A 20,839-nucleotide genomic window follows, 5' to 3' on the forward strand; every position below is an offset into this window, starting at 1 on the left:
GAATGTCTACCACCCCAGTACCTTCTTCCGACCTTCCCTCCCCGCTCCAGTCGAGCACTTCTCTTTTACCGTGGTCAGACTGGGGACTCTCGACGTGCGGTCGTTTGGCCGGTCTACGAATCTCAGAGGGTTCGGAAGAATCGGAGTGGTGGGCGGCTCGAAGTTGACGCCAGCGGGACTGGCCTTCATCAGCGATTCTTTCTCGCATCAAGACGGCCTCAAGTTCAGCGACACGGTTCTTCGCGGCTTTGTAATAGTCATCCTGACTCCTAGAGAGCGGCCTCGTGGGCTTGATGTATTTGCAAATGGCATCGAAGCTGGCACAATTGGAACAGGAAGGTGTCCGGCCATCACATTTCTGCTTCCGAGTCTTGCATCGCTGGCAGGCCACGGCGACCCGGGCACGTCGTGCCGTTCTGGGTCTATCAGCTGTCGGCCCGTCCATTTGCTCGAGCGGGTTCTCGGATATAGCTGTGGGCGGAGTAGTAACCATGATGCTCTGGTTAAAGACGCGCTATCTTTTCACAGAATCGAAAAAGGTAGTAGTAGTCGAGAGAGATCCGGAGGAGATCCCAGGATATGGGATCCTCTCCGGCCTCGAAGGGAGATAGTCATATGTTGGGTCATAGTCGATTATGCAACGCAACTGGGATAGGAGAAAGATAAGGGAGGGACTTGAGCGATAGGAGATAAGTTCATGTATTATAGTGTAGTGTCAAAAACGGCGGAGTGGAGCTGGGAGGTACATTTAGCATGACTCATGAGCACCGAGGGGAACCTGTGGAGAATATATGTATCATGGGCTCATGGCTCATGAGTGTCGAGGTAGTGTTAAAAATGGGCCTTAAGGCTTGGCGTTTGAAGAGCTTTGAATTGTCACGTGGTTCGACTTTCAACCGCTCCTCAATTTACGGAACAAACGACACCAGATCAAAATCCCGGATACTATCAGGTATTACATACACAACCGCTATCCCTAGACATCTATCCTCGACTATAGGGTTCCCTTCTCCAGAAAAGCAGTCGGAATGTCGATATGCTTGCTACGTAAGTACTCCGCAATGAACTTCCCCAGGATATCATATGTTGCATTGGCAGTCACTCCCCGATCAAGGTGATCATGCAGCAAGAAATGAACCGCCCAGAGATTGGGAAACTCCATTCGATCGATTTTCTGGCCCTTGTAGTCCTCGCCCATGAGTTCCTTGAATTTCTCCGAGCTCAGCAGGCTTCGCAGCCACGGCCATTCCGACGCGTCGCGAGCGAAGAATCCGACATTGCAGTTCGAGCCTTTGTCGCCCGCCCTCGCGTATACAACCCGCCCCAGAGGGGCACGAGTCGTTGGTCCGAACTCTCCTAGGTCCACTGCATTTGTTGTCTCGTACGACGGTTGCGTCCATGGGTGCTCGATGGTCTCGGCTGCCGGAGGTACAATCACGTCGTCGTGGCCTGGTTTCGAGAAGTGGATGATTTGCGTCGGTTGTGGAATCAAGGTTGGGAAGTACTCGGTATACTGACAATGATGTTAGCTCGATCTCCGCGCATATTCCCTTTTTGGAACACCTACTGGCTTTGGCACCGCCGTTCGGAGGTCAGCGTGAAATGTAGCGGCTGGATATGTGTGCATGTTCATATCGAGCGCCGGGCGTATGAAGTTGGCTTCCGACAATGCTTCTGCTTCCTTTGCCTGAGCGAACAGTCGCATATCCACTGTTGCTGCGTTCTGATTTCGAGGATTCTCTGATGCCGTGCCGTACACTGACACATCCCAGAGACTGAACTTGGAGAGTCTGGCTGTGCCAAAGCTGTGGCGCAGCTGCGTTTCTAGTAGCTTGACCTTCTCGTCAATATCTAGCCCGACCATCGCCCAATGGACTTCGGCTTGGTACCCTCCAAAGGCCGTAAGCCCCATTTTCGTCGTTGCCGGCGGTGGCCGTCCGGTAATGCCGGAGAGTCGGACTCGGTTTGGTCCCAGCTGCGTGAGGCTAGCCTGGTCGATGACAGCTGTGACATCGCAGTTGAGGTAATACATTCCCTGGATCTCGTACAGAAGCTGTTCCTTGCAGGTTTCCACGCTCACCAAGCCACCCGTTCCCTCGGGCTTCGTGATGACGACGCCTCCTTCGCTATCGATTTCTGCAATGGGGTATCCAAAGTTGTTGATTCCATTCCAGTCTAGGCTTTTCCACCCAGTGAAGTTTCCGCCAGTCACATAGACTGAGCATTCAATCAAGTGGCCGGCAATTAATGACTGCGCGAGTTGGTCATAATTCGACCTCGACCATCCATGCCACCACGCGGCAGCTCCAATGATTGGCGAAGCATCTGCCACGCGGCCACAGATGACGATTGACGCACCTTCGCTGAAAGCTCTGGCAATGGCCATCCCGCCGAGATAGCACTGCCCGAACAGGGGCTCGAACTCCCATTCTGCGAGCGTCTTTCCGGTTGAAACATGTCGGTAGCTGGAAGGATCTTGCTTCAAGTCCTCCTTAACTTGGCTCAGAACGGAATCGCCTTCAATCCACGCCACGTTCAAGCCCAGTCCCTTCTCTTCCACCATCTTGATGACCACATTATATAGCTCTTTTGTTGCTACAACTCCAGCGTTGCATGCAAGCTTAAGTCCTTTCTTAGCAATTCCTTCAAGGGCCGGCTCCAAGGCTTCTAAAAAGCTGTCTTCATAGCCAATCCCGAGTCCGTTTGCCACGTTGTAGGCTCGAGTTGGCATGTTCAGCTCGCTCATCCAGTCCCCGACGAGCACGTCGACCGACTCCGACATGTTGACCGCATTGGAAAGGGCATCGCGTTTGTCACAAGGTGAGCCAGAAATGTTCATAATACGCACAGGGCGCGTTGGAGGATGGGACACCATGTTGTCAATCTAGCAAAATCACAGTATGTTGGGGGAGGAGATGAAAAGGTGTATGTGAGCACTATTCAATTCTCTGCAAATATCAAATCTCGGTCTTATGTCTAACAGCAATAGATAGCAGTCTTGCCATATTATTGCCATTCGAACCCCACCGGAGCCGTTTGCGAGTTCGGATGTTTCTGGCAGCCATCCGGCAGGGACCATGGACGGCAGCAGAATCCGCTCGCGTCCGCTCATATGTTTCCCAGGTTGGAACCGGCGGGGTTATGCGTAGTTCTGGAATTGACATTGTCGATGCCTTGAAATCGTTATCATTTCCCGTCGGTACCTAGACTCCGCTACGGACGATTAGACCGAACCCGCTACTATAGAAGACCAATATCTAGAGAAGATCGAGATCCAACGGAATGGTGAGCTGACCGTCGCTCTTGGAGTGCTCCGTATGTATCCTGCCAGTCGCGGATAACGAATCATGCTAATCGTGCAGGTGTCACAGGTTTGACTACGTTCTTTAGCATGATCGGAAAATAGAATGTACAGCCAATGGCCGTATTACAGCCCTTGAAACCAGGGTTCCGTTTCGTTAGGTATCTCGGTCCCGATCTGGACTCTAGATCCAAAACATCCCGGTCTTCCGACGGAAGTGCTCCCGACAGGACAAAGCTGCATCACGTGACTAGACTGAGGGTCGGCATGCCGATCCTATAGCGAAACAACCTATGACATAGTGTCTATTACGGAATACAGGACCACAAATTAGGTAACATGGTCCGCACGCTAACAAAGGTCGGTATACTTTTCTCCAAGTCTTTCCGGGCAGATGCGTTGAACACCATCTCAATCCCATGCTCGTCCCTAATTGAGGTGTTTAACTAGCAACGACAGCGATGGCCTCTACACGCTCCCAACCGCTTCTATTTCAGCCACTGAAAATTGCCAATGGAACGATTGAGCTGAAACATCGAGTGATTCTGGCCCCCCTAACTCGCAATCGAGGAGTTCCCGTTTTCGAAGATACCCCAGAGAAGCCAAACCGAGACTGGTATCCCGATGAATTGGTTACTGAATACTATCAGCAAAGAGCAACGGAAGGTGGCCTTCTGATTAGCGAAGGTTTACCGCCGTCTCTACAGGTACTTTGTTTCTTACCCCACGGGCCACCTTTCCATCCGTAACTGATATCCCACTCTTCAAGGGCGGCGGAATGCCGGGCACCACCGGTTTGTATCTCCCCGAACATATTGTCGGTTGGAAGAAAGTCGTCGAAGCAGTACACGCCAAGGGCGGATACATCTATGCCCAATTGTGGCACTCTGGTCGCACAACCATCGCACCAACCACCGGCCTGCCGAGTGTCGCGCCATCAGCAGTGAAATGGGACGATCCAAACGAAGAATACCCGTACCCGCCGCCGGGCCACGACAAACGGGCCAAGTACCGAGATCATCCGCCGGTTGAATTGACCGTTAGCGATATCAAGCGCGTCATTGGCGAGTACTGCGAGGCTGCCCGTCGTGCAGTTGAGGAATGCGGTTTCGACGGAGTTGAGGTCCATGGAGGGAATGGGTACCTCCCAGAGCAGTTCCTGTCGTCCAATGTCAACATGCGGAACGATGATTATGGTGGAAGTCCGGAGAAGCGGTGTAGATTCGTTGTAGAATTGATGGAGGAGCTAGCCAAGACCGCCGGGCAAGAGAAAGTGGCACTCCGGTTAAGTCCTTTCGGGCTATTTAACCAAGCCCGGGGCTCGCAGAGGATGGGGACGTGGAGCCACCTCTGCAAAGAACTTAAGACGAAGATTCCGCACATGTCTTACGTGTCATTCATCGAGCCGGTATGTTGTTCCCTTTTTCGTGCACACTTGAGGTTAAGCTGATTGATGGACTGCCAGAGATATGAACAGGTCTTCAGCACGGCGGAGAAGGACTCATTTCTCGGGTCATGGGGTCTAGAAACTGTCGACCTTTCCCACTTCCGGAAGGTTTTTGGCGACACTCCATTCTTCAGTGCCGGAGGCTGGTACGACGGAAACTTTTCGGGAGTTTTGGAGTCCGGCCGGTACGACGCCTTGTTGTTCGGGCGCTGGTTTATCAGTAACCCTGATCTGGTTCGCCGGTTAAGGGAAGGTTTACCGTTGAGGATGTATGAGCGGGATAGATTTTACGGGCCGTTTCCAGACAGGGAAAGAGGCTATACTGATTATACTGCCTGGGATGTGGAAAAGGAACACAGTGCAACCGTGGACGGTATAAAGGGGGACGTTGCAACTACTTCTACAGTTGAAGTAAAGGCATCAGCATGAGCCGTACGCCTGAAGGGATGAACAGAATGAGATGGTCCTTGGTTGCGGACTCTAAATGGGCATTTTCGGGTTTTCGATTTTCATTAATATATGGCATCCTTCGAAGAACAGTCTGGAGGCGTGAAACCCTCCCGTGATCCGGTAAAACCATTCAGTGAATTATGTGCATGATGAAGCCTTTTTTAAAGGCGAGCTCTACTCTAAACGTCCAATGCCGGTTTTCCGGGGAGAGGGGTGTGGCTGGGGGGGGGGGTGAACGGCCATGACATTAGAATTGAACTTCTGAAAGCTAGTCGAACAACTTGTCCTTCCAATCGATGGATTGCAGGCTCCAGTATTCAGCTATGATTATGATGGAGTGCAAGTGGTGATATTGACTACATGATCCTACAGAAAGAATTAATACAGCTCAAATGGCACTGATGCCAGAGGGTTTTCTTGAAAATAGTTCCTTCAATTCCACTAGGTCTTAACTACTACGGGTTCCTTCCCAACCACGACGCTGCCTTGTGTCAGAGGAACTTCAATGTCGTTCGTTTTGCTTTCACCGTTGGTTCCGTTCACACTCTCTTTTACCGCTTGCTCCGCTTTGAAGGCTTCGATTGTGTCCCCTTCAAACCCACTCCCCCACTTGAACTTGTGCCCGTAGTGATCATCCCTCAGACGAGTCTGACCCTTGACTCCATACAGGTTCTCCCGCAATGTACCTCCTTCCACGTCATAGTCTTCCCACATGAGACCTCTCTTTACTAACTCGGGTCGCAGAAGGTAGACAACGTCCTCGAATGTGCCAGGGCTGGTCACATAAGCAATGTTAAAGCCATCAACATCTGCTTCGTTGATCCACTGCTCAAATACATCGGCCACCATCTCTGGAGTGCCAACAGGGGCCGGATGGAAGCCACCAAGAGCCATGGTCTCGCCTAGTCTTCGAGGAGTCCAAGGTTCCGTGTTACCGGTTGCTTTGTTGAAGTTCTCCAAGAACGTATGGGTGGCGTCATCTCCAGGAGCATCTTTTAACTCAAAGACTTCGTCGAGCGGGAAGCGGGCCAGATCAATTCCGGTATAGCCAGAAAACTGTGCAAGACCGCCAACGACGTCTGCGTCCTGTCTTGCCTGTTCATACTTCGCTTGCGCCTCTTCCAGTGTTCGTCCAATAATTGGGGTGATACCGACAAAGAACTTGAGAGATTGGGGATCGCGCCCTTCGGCAGCTGCGTCGGCACGGATCTGAGCAATTGATCCGGCAGTCTGTGAGGGGACCAAGCCTCCAACATAGATGGCTTCAGCATGCTTAGCGCCAAATGCACGACCCATCTTGGATGTTCCGGCTTGGAAGAGAACCGGAGTGCGTTGAGGAGAAGGGTGAGTTTGGGAGGCGGCCGAAGCTTTCAGATATTTGCCTTGACCCTCAATTAGTATCACGACTCTTCGATAACTGGAACACCGCAAACATACCCTTATGCTCAATTTTCTTCACCTTCGAGGGCTCAAAAGCAACTCTGTTCTCCGCGTCCCAGACAACCGCATCATCCGCCCAAGAGCTCTCCCAGAACTTATAGACCAGGTCCATGTATTCATGAGCCACTGCATACCGTTCATCATGCGGCACAACATCATCTGCACCCAACGCTGTCGCTGCGGCCTTGCTCCAGCTCGTGACAACATTCCATGCAACTCGTCCATTTGTGAGATGATCCAAGGAGCTGAAAGTCCGTGCCAGAATGTACGGTGTCAGGTAGCTGGTGCTGCCGGTGACGCCGAAACCAACGGACTTGGTGACGGATGCCATCGCCGGAATGAGAACCATCGGGTCCAATCCAGCGGAATGTGCACCTGCACGGAGAATCGGGGCAGTGCTTCTCGAGTAGACATCAAAAAGAGAATAGGAATCCGCAAAGAAGATGAAGCTAATTTTTCCTTCCTCAGCGAGGCGAGCAAGATTCAGCCAGTATGGCAGTCGGTCTTTGCCGGAAGTCCGGTCGTATGGTGAGCGCCATTGGCCTGGCGACATATGGGACCCAGTGCACGCATTTTCGAAGAAGTTGAGGTATATCCTCTTCTTTGGGGGGGAGACTGTGGGCGGAGACATTGCGATGGTTCGATAAGTTCTTCAAACGACTTTCTGAAGGGCGAATGGCTGCGTGAGGACCTCTTGCTATCAAATGGGAGCGTCAAAGGCTTATAATACGTATGGAGAAAGCAATTACTGGTCTATCGGCCCGGACAACCGTCTGCGGGTTTGAACTGCAGTAGGAGTCAGGCCAAAGGCCCGACTCGGAAACAGCCGCGAGCATCACATTAGCATCTTACGATCTCCGGAGTTTGGAATCGATAACAAACGAAACTTAGGTGGACTGGGAAAGTAGTTTATGAGATGCCGTCGGCACATATTCCGATGGGTCGGAGAGGTTCCCGATCGCTTGGATCAGGGTTCCCGATCGGTTGGATCAGGGGCTGATCAGGGGCTCCCTATTGGTCGTCCCCAAAGCGCTAACCTGTTTAGGAACAGTGACCCATCGGGGGCTGCTGCGGGGTTTTTTGTACAGTTTACTACGGAACATGGGTAATAGGGTAATAGTTCGTTAACTTCTGAGTTCGTACTGTGTACAATCATACTCTGTACTCCGTACACTTGGTACTCTTGGCCGTTGGATAATTTCGTAAATTCTGTGATTTTTTCAAGACTTCAACGCTGCTGTCAACAATGGCAGAATACCGAGAAAGACCACCCCAGGAATCTACGATACAGCAACCACAAGAACTTGTCGACACTCAAGACTATTCCAACCAATATTCATTCTCAAGACTGGTTATAATTCTTGCGGCGCTGGCATTTACTCTCTTTGTTTCTTTCATAGATCAAACCAGTGTTTCGACGGCACTGCCAGCAATTGCCAAATCGCTCGATGCGTACGAGTCGATATCATGGGTTGGCACCTCATTTCTGGTTGCAAATACGTCGTTTCAACTGATAAATGGCCGGTTAAGTGACATATTTGGTCGGAAAAACTGTCTCATGTTAGTGTCTTGAAATAGAATAGCAAAAACATTTGCTGATTGATCAGGACTTGTATGGCTCTGCTTGCAATCGGAGACTTGCTGTGTGGATTTGCAAAGACTCCAGCGCAGCTATATGTGTTTAGAGGAATTGCTGGTGTTGGTGCTGGTGGAATTAATAGGTAGGCGCCTCTTAACCTTTGTATGGAATCATTGCTGATTAACGATTAGTTTGGTTATGATCATGTTCACAGACATGACGACCCTAGAGCAGCGAGGAAAGTACCAGGGACTTCTTGAGACCAACATAGCTTTAGGAAATGGAGTTGGACCCCTAATAGGGGGCGCCTTCTCACAGTCATCCGCAACATGGCGATGGGCATTTTGGTTCGTCGTGCCAGTCACAGTGATGGCAGCAGTGCCAACCTACCTCACTTCACCCAAAAGCAAGTTGGTGGGAAATATGTCTGAGAAGCTGAGAATGATAGATTATGGAGGCATGGTGCTCAGTCTCTCTTGTGTCATTTTCCTGCTTGTAAGTCAACCACTCCTAAATCATTCCAGTGCCAGAATAACCAAATAACAATTGACCAGATTCCCATTTCATCCGGCGGAACCACGTGGAGCTGGTCATCACCTCTCATCATATCTTTTCTTGTGATCGGAGCCTGTCTTGTAGTATTATTCGTCGTCTTCGAATGGAAGTATGCCAAGTATCCAGTTATGCCTCTACGAGTATTCGACAGGCGTTCGGCAAAGATCCTCTTCATGCACAATCTCTTAACCGGCATAGTTTATTACTCGGACCTTTATTACCTGCCGTTATATTTCCAAGTCGTCCTTGGCCATTCACCCTTGGAATCTGGCCTGCTTATCCTGCCACTTATCCTCGGATTCTCAGCATCTTCCACAACGGCTGGATTTCTCCTTTCCCGCCTGGGACGCTGCAATCCTGTTATCTGGGCTGGCTACGTGATGTGGACTGCAGGCGCAGGAACCCACATCGCCTTCGGATCGTCGACTAGCATCGGAGTCACCATTGGATGTCTTTTGGTCGAGGGATTCGGTATCGGATTTTCGTTCCAGCCAGTTATGATCGCACTACTGGCTAATACCAGGAAAGAAGACCGAGCCGTTGTTACTGGAATGCGTAACTTTATCAGGACTGTCGGTGGGGCAATCGGACTGGCCATCTGCGCAGCAATTATCAACAACGTGCTGCAGGCTAACCTACCACCGTCCATGCCAAGTCAGAGCGGGATGGAAATGATCGGCAAGCTGGACCAATTGACTCCGGGGGAGCAGAGCGCACTCAGGGAGGCGTACATGAAGGGTTTGGACATTGTATTCCGTCTCGCTTGCCCGTTGATAGGATTCTGTCTTCTCACAAGCGCGGCGTTGACTGATGTTCCGTTAGCAACGGCACACGAACCGCAGGAGCAAAGCGGGCCTGCAATCGACGAGAAAGACTCGGGGGCTGCAAGTTCCTCACCTGCAAAAACTGAGATCACAATTGATGTGGACTTGCAAAGGAAATGACGATAGATATCAATGATATTTAACTAATAGTTAAACATTGTAAAAAGCATCCTTGAAAGCAAGCTATTTTGAAACCCTGCACTAGACTATGGTGGTTCTATGTGCAGTTTAATATCTACGGTACGGCACCATACAACATACCAGTGTCTCCAGTGTCTCCAATGTCTATTGGTATTTAGTCAGAAATGGAGACAAAGCTTTCGCAATGCCTTCTACATCTCTATCCGGCTCAAAATTGCCGCCAGTAATCTCAATCGCTTGAACTCCTTCTCTCAAACCATGGACATGTCCAAAGTACCTCCATAGAACATCGTCTCTTGCACACATCAGCAAGATTGGACAGGAGACCTGTTTATATAAATCCTCGCTTTTCTGAGCCCAGACTGCCCCGTAAATCAGCATCCGTCCTTTCCATGCCCGAATATGATCCACTGCTTCCCTCTGCCACAACGTGATGTCTTCACCAACCCCCATATTGCCGAGATACTCCCAGGTCTTCAACAAATGTGATCCATCCCGGGCCGGTTCGTTGAATGGCTTGAAGAATATTTCCTTCATCGCTGCTCTTTCTTCCACCGACATCACTGTTGGCCCGACAAGGCAAATAGTCGCCACGAACTCAGGATACCGGGCAGCAAATTCGACCGCGAGAACTGCTCCGGAATGGTGTCCGATGATATGGCATGGCGTCGTGCACCCATTGCCCGCGAGTCCGAGAGCTTCAAATGCTTGCATGAAGGTGGCGGAATACCATACCGTCCCTTGTTCTTCGATCTCCGCTATCGCGGCTTTCGACGGGTCGAAACTCCCTCCGAATCCGGGCATGTCCGGAGCATAGCATGCGTAGCCTTGCGATGCATAGTATTGCATGAGTAACTCATAGCTTGCAGATGATGAAGCAGACTTGTGTAAGAAGATAATTGGTTCCTTTTGTATGGTGGTTTGGGTGGAAGGAAAGATATATCGGTAGTGAATCTGGCCGTGGGAGGTGTCGACATACCCCTTTTTCAAGACTGGGGAAAGTAATTTCTGGGCAGGCATGGTTGCTTGGCTTATCGAAAAGGGGTTGGTTGAATTTGATGGATGGAGGGAACACCGAAGCCCGTGGGAATCAAAGGTCACATAAATAACAAATAAAGATAAATCTAATGTCGATAACTATGGATACCGGCATTGCGTTCCGAAACTGGCACATTGCTTCCGATGATAGATATCCAGTTCCGACGCACTCTGCCTTCCGCCAAATCTAATTCAGATTACACTAGATCAACGAGGATACTCAGGAACTATTCTACTCTCGCATCCTTTACACAATTACCCAGCCATACCCTTCAGCGACGGCGTGATGCTTGCCTTTTCCACATCATTCGGTGTATCTGTACCGCTGGGGGAAAGGCCTTCAATGACGTGACCCTCATTTCCGAATGGAACCCTTTCGTATGGCTTTCCAGGCGGCGGGCTGATGAGACAGATAATGAAGTATATCAATCCAGCGCCAATGAAGCCGATAAACCAGGCTGTCTGGAATAGTTTGAGCCATGCAGGCGCTAACTTTGCACCACCAGTGGCTACAACGAATCCCGCTTTTATGGTAGTTAGTAGCACGAACTGCAACTAGTTTGAATGTGAAACTTACGGAAACTGGGGAAGATCCCAATGGTCCAGGCGGTGAATGCTCTCCAGTTCAGCCCGAAAGTGTACCAGTAAATTGAACTCTTGTCACCGATGTACAGATGCGGAACGGTCCAGTTTCGCCGTCGGACGAACCAACTGTCGCAAGCGTTAGTGATTCGTGGTTCATTTTGGCACTGGAATCCTACAAGTCGACCGCATTGATCGCGGCAAGAGGCGACACAAACATGCCGAAAGAGTTCAGCACGGTAATGAAATTGCCAGGTGCGTTGACGAATCGCCATGGATTGATCAGATATCCGATGAGGCACATGATAAGACTACCACGAGTAACGTCAACCCATCTCGGAGCGAGGGATGCAAGATCCATGCCGGCGGCGACTGAATTCTGGACTAGATTAACCTGGAATAATCAGTACTGAAATTTAGGAGATCGCGCTGAGCTAGTCGCTTACCGAAATCTGACTCAAGAAGAAGCCTAGTCCGGCAAAAAAGCAGCCGGCGCGGGTGGCAGCATTGTAATTATCGGAGAGAAGGAATTCTAGTAGTGTGATGGGTTGCCAGATCTCCTTGCCGTACATTGACTTGACGGCGCTCGTAGCGAATGTTCCAAGAGTTGCGGTGACCGTAATCGCAATGGGAACAGTGAACAGTTGGTTCAGCACAGGAGTTCTCTTGGTCTTTGCATATCGAGTCCAGTCGGCTTGTCTACGGCGTGTCAGCGGGCTATACAATAGTTTACATATGGTTTGACAAACCTGATTGCGCTACCTGTCCAGGAACCAGCAACTGAACTGACTGCTTGCAACATCTTGAACTTTCGGGTACTGTCATCGACCTGGATCGATGCAGCAAGAGCAGAAGCGCCTCCATTGGAGGCAACTGCCCATATAAAGAGCCCGACAATGGTGGCAAGAACGGCGCCAAAAGCAAACCAGAGTAACCTATGCATTTTGGATGGATGAATGAGCATCAAAGGAGTGAAGATCATGATGTAAATGATGAACCCGATGAGCTGATTCGTGGTGATGGCTGCTTCGAGAGGAAGAGTGTTCCTCATATTTTGGAACGAAGGGAATATGGCTGAAAGGACAACTTTGACTGCAAGGCCGCCCCAGTATGCTTGAATGCCGAAGCTACATAGACAATTAGGAGGCTAGATAGTGCCATAGAGAGACAAGCTTACTAGATGAAGTTGACGAAGCATTTAATCATGACGACAAAGAAGGATCCATACATTCCAAACGCAACCCGGCTCATCATTGGAAAGCCAATATGATATTGAACCTGCCAACTTTAGTTAGAGAGGCTTGAGGCGGATGGTGAAAGGTTGACTTACCCCTGGCTCTGCGCAAATAAAGGAAATAAGGCCTGCAAGAACTGATCCAACAAAGACCATGCCAATGGTCTCTCCAGCTGAGAGTCCATTCGCGAGGTTACTCGATCCCAGTGTCCAGGCAGAGACGTTCACTGTTGCTGCAATCCAGAATCCGAAGTAGCCGCGCTGTGTGTAGTTGCGCTCCTCTGGGGGCGAGGGTGCACAATCGTGGTTCGTCCATCTGTTGAAAGTTGCTTCATCATCCCCTTCCTGCTTGACCTCCAAGGAGGTGAAAGTCCGGGGAATATGGACACGAGCCCTCAACCCGTTTAGGGCATTCATGGTGACAACTTGTAAACGGAGGGGAATTCCGTTAAGTGCCAAATGAACAGGGAGCTTCAAGAAATATTTATATCTAGCATCCCGCGTTTGTTGCAAAGAGCACTGGCGCAAGTTCTTGCTTGCATCCTGAGTACTGATTACCGATACCATGAGGCTGGAGACCAGATAGATCGGAAGTGCTTCCAGCGCAAATGGTGAATGCCATACTGAATCGTAATTGCGCAGTAAACGAGCCCCTAAGAGAGATGCCTAGACTTTCCTAGAGGTTGTTGCTATCTGTTGTGGAGCAACCAAAGATACGAGCGCAGAGATACCCCAGGTTACTATAGTTCCCGCGAACACGTTCGGAACCCCGGAACTTCATTTTGAGCTTATCAGCAGATCTACAAGACAGCGACAAAATTTGGTTTTCTTAGTGGACTGGTTAGTGTCACCGATGATAGATTGGTTCAAGGAGATTGGAACATCTGCGACCAACCGGAATCGTCCCCGAAGTCTATCGAACTTTCCGATGCGGTACCTGTAGCCTGTATCAGAGTGGCGGATGCACGCAACGAGGACTGTAGGAGTTTTCGACTTCGTCGGTTGGGACGACATACCACCAATGAGTTGCTAACTTATGGCAGGTTCGCATTGGAAAAATTCTTGCAAAAAGCCTCGTAGGGTTCCAAGATCTAGATGTATCGACCTTGCCGCAGTATCGACGGATAAACGTCGAAGTTTGACACCTGTTGCAAAATAGCAGCTGCCTTCTAAGGATTTGTTAATATTCCTCTCCCCCCTACGGGTACTTTCCGGTAGTTACTTTGGTTCTCTAAATCATGGCTTTTTCCCAAATCACGAACCTCCACGTCGAGGCATTCGACAAGGAAGCGTTGGTCCAACGGAACCCACATGCCGAGTTTCCAGCCGTCGAGGCCTCTCGTCCTGACTACGATCCGTCCAAATTCTGGGAGTACAGCAAAACCCCTAAACCGAACTGGAAGCCGGGAAGTGGTTCTATATGCGATGCATGGAAGTCGCATACTCTCATTGCCATCGATCCCGATTCGCCAAACCGGACACAGAATCAGAACTACAAGTTGATGATTTCATCCACGGTTCCACGGCCCATTGCTCTCGTCAGCACAGTATCACGAGAGGGTGTACATAACCTGGCCCCGTTTTCCTACTTCAACACCGTCAGTGTGGATCCACCGCTTTACTCCGTCAGCTTCGTGGGGACAGAAGCCAATGACAGCTTGACCAACGTTCTCGACTCTGGGGAGTGCTGCATCTCTATCGTCAGCGACTGGTTTCTCGAAGCAGCAAACATGACGTCGGTGAACACCCCTCCACACGTGAGCGAATGGCCACTATCCGGACTGCATCCAGTCCATTCGCACATGGTCAAGCCACCTCATGTGGGAGAATCGGCGTTCAGCATCGAATGCCATGTGCACAGCACTATCCCAATCTACTCCCAGAGAGAAGTCCACGACGACGGACGTAAAGTGAGGACAGCTACCATGGTATTGTTTCGGGCAGTTATGTACCATGTGCGAGACGACGCCATCAACGATCGAATGGAAACAGTAGATATTGGGGTGCTAAGGCCGGTATGGAGAGGAGGAGGTATTACATATGGCAGTTGTTTTGGCGGTTGGGAGACAGAAAGACCGAAGGCCTTTAGACATCTAGTGGAGCAGGAGGATGTCAAAGCTGTGCTTAACCAATTGCAAGTTTCATAGACGTCGATAGAACCAAGATCTCTCTGGATGATCTCTCTGGGTGTTCGAGTCCATGTGGCAGACTCCACGCCTTTGGAATCGTGTTACTCCGGGAGTATGTGTGGAATCAAAGTGCTCAGTGACGCAAGTTCTATAATCTACATTCATTTCTTCGCTACATAAACATAAAATAACAGAGCCTTTATTTAAGCTAACTGGCCCTTCTTGTACGGGAACTTCTCTCGGAAATTTTCCGCAATCTGTGTCCTCGTTGCAACCCATACTCCCTCCTTTGTAGCAATGTACTCGACAAACTTCTGCAGGGCTGCAAACCGGGCAGGCTTCCCAATGCATCGACAGTGCAACCCGACCGTCATCATCTTGGGCATTCCTTCCACACCCTCCTGATACAGCACGTCAAAAGCGCCCTTGACATGATCGTAGAAATCCATCGGCGCGCTGAATCCCGTGGCAACGTTGAACTTGTAGTCGTTGCAGTCGTATGAGTACGGAACCATCAGCATTCCTTGAGGGTTTGGCTCGTCCTTCTCGGCAGGTACGTCCACCCAGTACGGAATGTCGTCGGCATATGAGTCGGATTGCCAAAGGAGAGGGAGGCCCATTTCCTTGTAAACATCCCATATAAGAGCATGAGATCGCGGTGAAAGACGTCCGTAGTACCACCCTTTGGGGTAGACACCGCTGACGTCTTTGATGGCTTTGATTCCCTTGCGAATGTATTCCTTCTCCTCTTCCGGGCCAACCGTGTGATAATCGATCCAGCGGTAGGCGTGCGATGCAATGTCGTGACCATTCTCCACCGAGGACTTGGCGACGGCGGGATTGTCTTCGAGGGCTTTGCCAACGGCATACAGAGTATATTTCATATTGTGCTTGTTGAACAAGCGAATGAGGCGCCAGACGCCGGCCCGGGCCCCGTAGTCATACTCGGATTCGATATTGACTGCTCGCTCCTGGACATGCGGAGTTCCGCCCGGAGCTTCCCACAGGTGGGTCTCAGAATGAACGTCGCCGTTCAAGACAGTATGTTCTGCTCCTTCCTCATAGTTGATGACGAACGAGACGGCGATCTTCGCATTATTGGGCCACTGGGGATGGTGGGACTTCTCGCCGTATCCGATGAGGTCGCGAGGGAAGTCATAGTGGTCGTTCCATTCATATGGTGCAGCCTTCAAGGCATCCGATCCAAGATTGTATGGCGTAGACATATTGCTTGAGGAAGAGAGAGGGTAGGAAGAAGAATAGGATGTCGAAGGTCACGACTGTCTCGCCGCGAACAATGGTCCTACTTCTACTCACCTGTAATCCTAGATAAGCCACAATCAGCTCTTCTATTCTCGCTTGAACCTCTATCGTCACCTGAATTAGCAATCGCCCCGCCCCTCTAAATGGGAGGAGCAACTATTCCGACGGGTGATCGGATTCGGCACATCCGATAGATAGTCGGGGCACCAGAGATGATACCGAACGGCCCGGCATCGGCTTGGATCATAGTGCTCTTCGAGATGCGATAAGAGCAATTGAACAAAACCGTGAGCTGCATATTGACTTCTATAGCCTCCTACCTTTTCCAGTGTTCTGAGCTCCAAAGAATTTGACAGCAGCAAGCCGGGAAGTTGACAGTTCGCTCAAATCACGTATCTCCATAGCCCGCCTACAATTTTAGATCCTGTTACCCCTGGAGACGATACCTTACCCTTTTTGGACGCCAGTCAGTGACATCACAGTCATGTCCGTCTTATTCACGACTATCTCAGAGTAGGCTCTGCACCACCAAACTTGTATGTTGGTATCCAATCTCACAATATTTTAAGGAAGAACCCGGTCACCGTCAATGACGTCTGCAGCGCTCTTGCTAAAGTTGGCGGCGGCGTCAAACCTCGGGCTGAGGATGAAGCCGATTTCGTAAAGCTATTGGCGGCGGTACGTGGTGGCCTATCGAGTTGCCGCCTGAAAATGCTAATAGTGACCGCATCGTAGTGCCACGATTGTGCCGCTTCCATTGACGCTCTGCCTGACTACGATGTTCCAACGGACGGCAAACGGTTCCCGCGCAAAAATGTCCATCGCGTTCAACCGTCCGAGCAAGTGCTTGGCGCCGCGTGGGCGCACACCTTTTCCATCAAAGATGATTTCATTCAAGGGCCGTTGAGCGGCAAGACCGTGTGTCTGAAAGACTGCATCTGCGTAGCAGGCGTACCACAGATCCTGGGAACGGAGATCATCGAGCCCTGGGAGCCAACCAGCGACGCAACAGTCGTGACGAGGACGCTAGAGGCTGGTGGCGAGATTGTAGGCACGGCCAACTGCGAGAACTGGTGTCAGAGCACCAGCTCCTTTTCCAGCGCGCATGGGACGGTAGAGAACCCACATGCAGCTGGGTACTCGGCGGGAGGAAGCACCTCTGGTGCTTCGGCACTGGTTGGAGCAGGCCTGGTCGACATCGCGATTGGCGCAGATCAAGGAGGAAGCATTCGAGTTCCCGCTGCACTTTGCGGCTGCGTGGGTCTGAAGCCGACGTTTGGACTTGTGCCCTATACCGGCATCGCGAGCAACGACGCCATCAATGACCATGCTGGACCTCTTGCTAGCAACACGATGGACACGGCCTTGTGTCTCGACGCCATAAGCGGATACGATGGTATTGACGACCGCTGCTTCGGAGCGCCCAAGCCCAGTAGCACAACCTTTGCCGCCGACTTGGCTGCCCCATCAGCAGCCGATCTCCGTGGCTTCAGGATTGGGATCCTTAAAGAAGCTTTTGAGCAAGCCACTGTTGAGCCGCGAATGAAGACCGCCGTGTTATCCGCGGCAAACCGATTCAAGGAGCTCGGTGCCACTGTCGCAGAGGTCTCCGTCCCAGATCATAATCTCGGAACTGCGATATGGACCATACAGCAACGGATCGCCGGGAGTCTATCGCTCCTCGGGCATACAACAGGCCGACGCGGGCAAGGTTTGCCCGCGCTCCATGCTGCACGACTACCCTGGACGCAGGAGAAGTTCGACAAGTGCTTCCCAACCACGCAAAACACCATGCTGAACGGCCTGTATTTGATGGAGCGTTTCCCATCCATCTACGCAAAGACGTTGAACCTCATCCGCCGCCTCACAGATTCATACGACCGGGTGTTGAAGGACTACGACGTGTTAATTCTCCCGACGACGCCGTTCGTCGCTCCGCGCCATGGCACACTCACTACCCCGATCGCAACCATTGAACCAACGGTAGGATTGACCTGCAACACGGCCATGTTCGACGCCACGGGACATCCTGCGCTGACACTCCCTGTTGGCTGGCTGAGCGCAAAGGACAATAAGGACATATATCTGCCTGTTGGGATGCAAGTTATAGGCGGTATGTGGGAAGATGGCAAGGTATTGCGGGCTGCGTATGTCTGGGAGCAATCTTTTGACTGGAAAGCCATGAAGCCCGTGGTTAACGGCATGCACTGAACTACTTAGCCGGCACTGTTAGACGAATGCAGTACTATCCAGGTGCAAGCCGGCCCTATTATAATCAATTTACGTTTAAATTAGAGCCCAAGAAAACTTTATTATGTTGCCGAGTGTCGTCAGCCGCTCTACAGTTATATTCAGCAGAGCTTTCGGTCAACCAAATCGACATCGATATATCACAGTGGATGGGTTATCTCACCAGCCACTCATGTCTCCTCTCCTACCATAGCGACGTGAGAGTTCCGGACGAAGAAAAATAAGCTTAGCCGATTACATTCTATTTAAGTATAAACTAATGAATCCCGATTCCCATTCCGCTACCACAGGATCTGACAGTATCTGGAAATCGGAGTTTGATTACGCCAAAATATGCTGTTGCCCCACCCGAGCCCCCACCCAGACCACCCAACAGATCCCCCAACAGACCCCGTAATTAACGGACCCCTCAAGGTACATAGTATGCACATAGGCATACTAATGCTGTATTTGACCACCTGTAGCGCCACCAGTATCGTTTCTATTTTTAATAAAAAAACTCTTGGTAACTACACGTGAAGAGAGACATCGTATAAATCAATATAATTTAGAATAATAAGAAATAGAGCATATTTATTGACATTGTGGCAGGTGGTTGGTGAGGTGAGGTTTGAGGTTGGCAATTTTGCTACACTGTGTCTACCATAATTAATGGACTGCTGTACGGAGTAGTACCGTACCATACACAATATTTGTACCCCGTACCCTGAGAGAACGTCCTGATTCCATCAACTTCAACCATCTTTTCCGACTCTTTTTTCAGATTTACGAGATATCTACCAGCTAACTCCCGAAAGGGGCTTCTTTTCCCTCGAGTACAGCGGTTGAATACCATATTCCTTTTCAATGGACTGAATGCAACCCTGAGAACCTAATAGGTAGGTCCATTAAGTGCTGACAAAGAGAAGCAGCTATATCTCTGAAGTCAAGCTGCACGAGTCTTCAGCGAGGGGTCATGCTGTGAAGACGTGCAAGTGCTACGATGCTAGAGGGCTGCAGGCTGCGCCTCGGGCACAGCCTTATCTATCTCCTTTCGGCTTTTTAGATGATTCTATTTTATTCTCATTGATCCTCTACTTTTCGTTAGCGTCGCCTTCATGTCCTGATTTCAGTCTACAAATATGGCTTCATTTTCGACCGATTTCGAGTTATGAGACATGGATTTCCCTTCCACTCCCAACCAGAATGATGATGACACCCTCTATACTCCCCTCCATCCTAATGAAATCCGCCTGTTAAAGTTGCTACCTGGGCCTTGGGGTATGCCTATATGTTGCGAACTTTCCCATGTACCTCTTTCGAACAAGCCAGCGTACAAGGCACTATCCTATGCTTGGGGATCTCGAAGACTTGTGGAGCCCGTCTTTCTTAACGAAACTCCACGACTAGTCACGAAAAATCTATACACTGCACTTTCGAGGCTCCGATCTGAAAATGAACCGGTCACGATATGGGTGGATGCTCTTTGCATCGATCAAGCGAATATCGATGAACGAGCAACTCAGGTTGCTATGATGCGAAGCATCTTTGCAAAAACCGACGAAGTCATTGTGCACCTGGATATTCCAAATCAGCATCTCAGAAATCATCGCCGATTGAGCCGAACTCCGCGGCCGGAATCATTCTTCCGTATGAGTGATTCTGATGATGCCCTTCTTGAGAAGTTTATGGGGCGTTTCAAAGTATCCGGGGATGGCTGCTTGCGGAGTCAACGTAGTCAGGTCGATGTCGGTACACAGGTGTTTTGTCTAATACGGCTCGTAGCCTCGGGGCGCCTCCATGAACTTATTTCTGCCGTTGCAGATCATCCTGATGGCTCTCTTCCTTCCATGTTATCCGATTTGTTTGAAAACCTCCGCTACATGTTGCGTTGCAGATGGTGGAACAGAGTATGGATCATTCAAGAGGTGGTCGTCCCAGAACGAGTAATGGTGTTCTATGGAGGAGCCATCGCCCCATGGGATATGTTGGTCAGTGCAGCTAAGGCCTGGCTGCCGGACGATTCGCGGAATTCTGATCCGCCATCCATCCCAAGGGAATATTCACTGGTTCTTGACTACTTTGCCAAGCAAATACTGGGAATTGAGAAAATGCGAAGGCAGTGGAGATTCACCAACCAAACGACTCTTCTGCGGCTCTTGCGCCAATTTTCCGATCGAGAAGCATCTGATGACCGAGATAAAGTCTATGCGCTACTTGGACTAGTCACCCAATCCTTGAGTCTCCCTAACGGGCATATTCTACTTCCAGACTACTCGTTGGACATAAAATCGGTTTTCATTAATGCAAGCCTATCTATTGTTCGGACAACCAGGTCACTATCAGTCATCGTCGTCGACAGTGCCCGCAAATATCGTCAAGATTTGCCATCATGGGCTGCTGATTGGACTGCCCCTGCGGATGACGCAGAACGAAAGCGAGCGGAAAAAATAGAACGATATGACGCAACTGGGTGTTGGGATGTCCAAGTACAGCACGATACGGAAGAAGAATATGGTGGAATTGCGGCGAAGATAGATGGGATGGGTCAAAAGCACAGTCTCGAACAGGCCACCGGCATCAAATATGCAACAACTGTATCCGATTTCACCGCCATTCTTGGACAT

The 20,839-nt window shown here is 50.4% G+C and overlaps 10 protein-coding genes across 10 annotated transcripts; 5 read left to right on the top strand and 5 right to left on the bottom strand.

The window, feature by feature from the left end:
* Positions 1-994: 994 nt before the first annotated feature.
* On the bottom strand, positions 995-2,875 carry P152DRAFT_446691 (DUF1446-domain-containing protein; the record flags this gene model as incomplete). Its single annotated transcript, XM_033677936.1, has 2 exons — positions 995-1,513; positions 1,568-2,875. The coding sequence occupies 2 exons, from the start codon at positions 2,873-2,875 to the stop codon at positions 995-997; spliced, it is 1,827 nt and encodes a 608-aa protein (XP_033537279.1).
* Positions 2,876-3,762: 887 nt separating this feature from the next.
* On the top strand, positions 3,763-5,177 carry P152DRAFT_471060 (oxidoreductase; the record flags this gene model as incomplete). Its single annotated transcript, XM_033681024.1, has 3 exons — positions 3,763-4,008; positions 4,071-4,709; positions 4,767-5,177. The coding sequence occupies 3 exons, from the start codon at positions 3,763-3,765 to the stop codon at positions 5,175-5,177; spliced, it is 1,296 nt and encodes a 431-aa protein (XP_033537280.1).
* A 355-nt stretch (positions 5,178-5,532) lies between these two features.
* On the bottom strand, positions 5,533-7,496 carry P152DRAFT_410669 (Nitrilotriacetate monooxygenase component A/pristinamycin IIA synthase subunit A). The gene is made up of 2 exons (XM_033676959.1): positions 6,636-7,496; positions 5,533-6,580 (listed from the first exon to the last, which is right to left on the bottom strand). The coding sequence occupies exons 1-2, from the start codon at positions 7,267-7,269 to the stop codon at positions 5,640-5,642; spliced, it is 1,575 nt and encodes a 524-aa protein (XP_033537281.1). The 5' UTR covers positions 7,270-7,496; the 3' UTR covers positions 5,533-5,639.
* A 315-nt stretch (positions 7,497-7,811) lies between these two features.
* P152DRAFT_455372 (MFS general substrate transporter) lies at positions 7,812-9,718 on the top strand (the record flags this gene model as incomplete). Its single annotated transcript, XM_033678773.1, has 4 exons — positions 7,812-8,198; positions 8,246-8,359; positions 8,409-8,712; positions 8,772-9,718. Exons 1-4 carry the CDS (start codon positions 7,885-7,887, stop codon positions 9,714-9,716), a joined length of 1,677 nt encoding a protein of 558 aa, XP_033537282.1. The 5' UTR covers positions 7,812-7,884.
* A 163-nt stretch (positions 9,719-9,881) lies between these two features.
* Positions 9,882-10,781, bottom strand: P152DRAFT_496286 (alpha/beta-hydrolase; the record flags this gene model as incomplete). The annotated part of the gene is made up of 1 exon (XM_033682252.1): positions 9,882-10,781. Exon 1 carries the CDS (start codon positions 10,755-10,757, stop codon positions 9,882-9,884), a length of 876 nt encoding a protein of 291 aa, XP_033537283.1. The 5' UTR covers positions 10,758-10,781.
* Positions 10,782-11,030: 249 nt separating this feature from the next.
* P152DRAFT_446696 (uncharacterized protein) lies at positions 11,031-13,008 on the bottom strand (the record flags this gene model as incomplete). The annotated part of the gene is made up of 7 exons (XM_033677937.1): positions 11,031-11,299; positions 11,353-11,486; positions 11,537-11,751; positions 11,804-12,074; positions 12,107-12,484; positions 12,535-12,635; positions 12,688-13,008. The coding sequence occupies 7 exons, from the start codon at positions 13,006-13,008 to the stop codon at positions 11,031-11,033; spliced, it is 1,689 nt and encodes a 562-aa protein (XP_033537284.1).
* A 382-nt stretch (positions 13,009-13,390) lies between these two features.
* P152DRAFT_410680 (uncharacterized protein) lies at positions 13,391-14,872 on the top strand. The gene is made up of 2 exons (XM_033676960.1): positions 13,391-13,570; positions 13,635-14,872. Exon 2 carries the CDS (start codon positions 13,830-13,832, stop codon positions 14,736-14,738), a length of 909 nt encoding a protein of 302 aa, XP_033537285.1. The 5' UTR covers positions 13,391-13,570; positions 13,635-13,829; the 3' UTR covers positions 14,739-14,872.
* Positions 14,873-14,923: 51 nt separating this feature from the next.
* Positions 14,924-15,946, bottom strand: P152DRAFT_479550 (polysaccharide deacetylase; the record flags this gene model as incomplete). The annotated part of the gene is made up of 1 exon (XM_033681723.1): positions 14,924-15,946. One exon carries the CDS (start codon positions 15,944-15,946, stop codon positions 14,924-14,926), a length of 1,023 nt encoding a protein of 340 aa, XP_033537286.1.
* Positions 15,947-16,467: 521 nt separating this feature from the next.
* Positions 16,468-18,226, top strand: P152DRAFT_496292 (amidase signature enzyme; the record flags this gene model as incomplete). Its single annotated transcript, XM_033682253.1, has 3 exons — positions 16,468-16,496; positions 16,553-16,661; positions 16,719-18,226. The coding sequence occupies 3 exons, from the start codon at positions 16,468-16,470 to the stop codon at positions 18,192-18,194; spliced, it is 1,614 nt and encodes a 537-aa protein (XP_033537287.1). The 3' UTR covers positions 18,195-18,226.
* Positions 18,227-19,390: 1,164 nt separating this feature from the next.
* Positions 19,391-20,680, top strand: P152DRAFT_390922 (uncharacterized protein; the record flags this gene model as incomplete). The annotated part of the gene is made up of 1 exon (XM_033676065.1): positions 19,391-20,680. A coding segment is annotated over one exon (1,290 nt), but the record flags the coding sequence as incomplete, so codon positions are not given.
* Positions 20,681-20,839: the final 159 nt, after the last annotated feature.

Source organism: Eremomyces bilateralis, assembly GCF_010015585.1.
Source record: "Eremomyces bilateralis CBS 781.70 unplaced genomic scaffold P152scaffold_3, whole genome shotgun sequence".
Classification (NCBI taxonomy): domain Eukaryota; kingdom Fungi; phylum Ascomycota; class Dothideomycetes; order Eremomycetales; family Eremomycetaceae; genus Eremomyces; species Eremomyces bilateralis.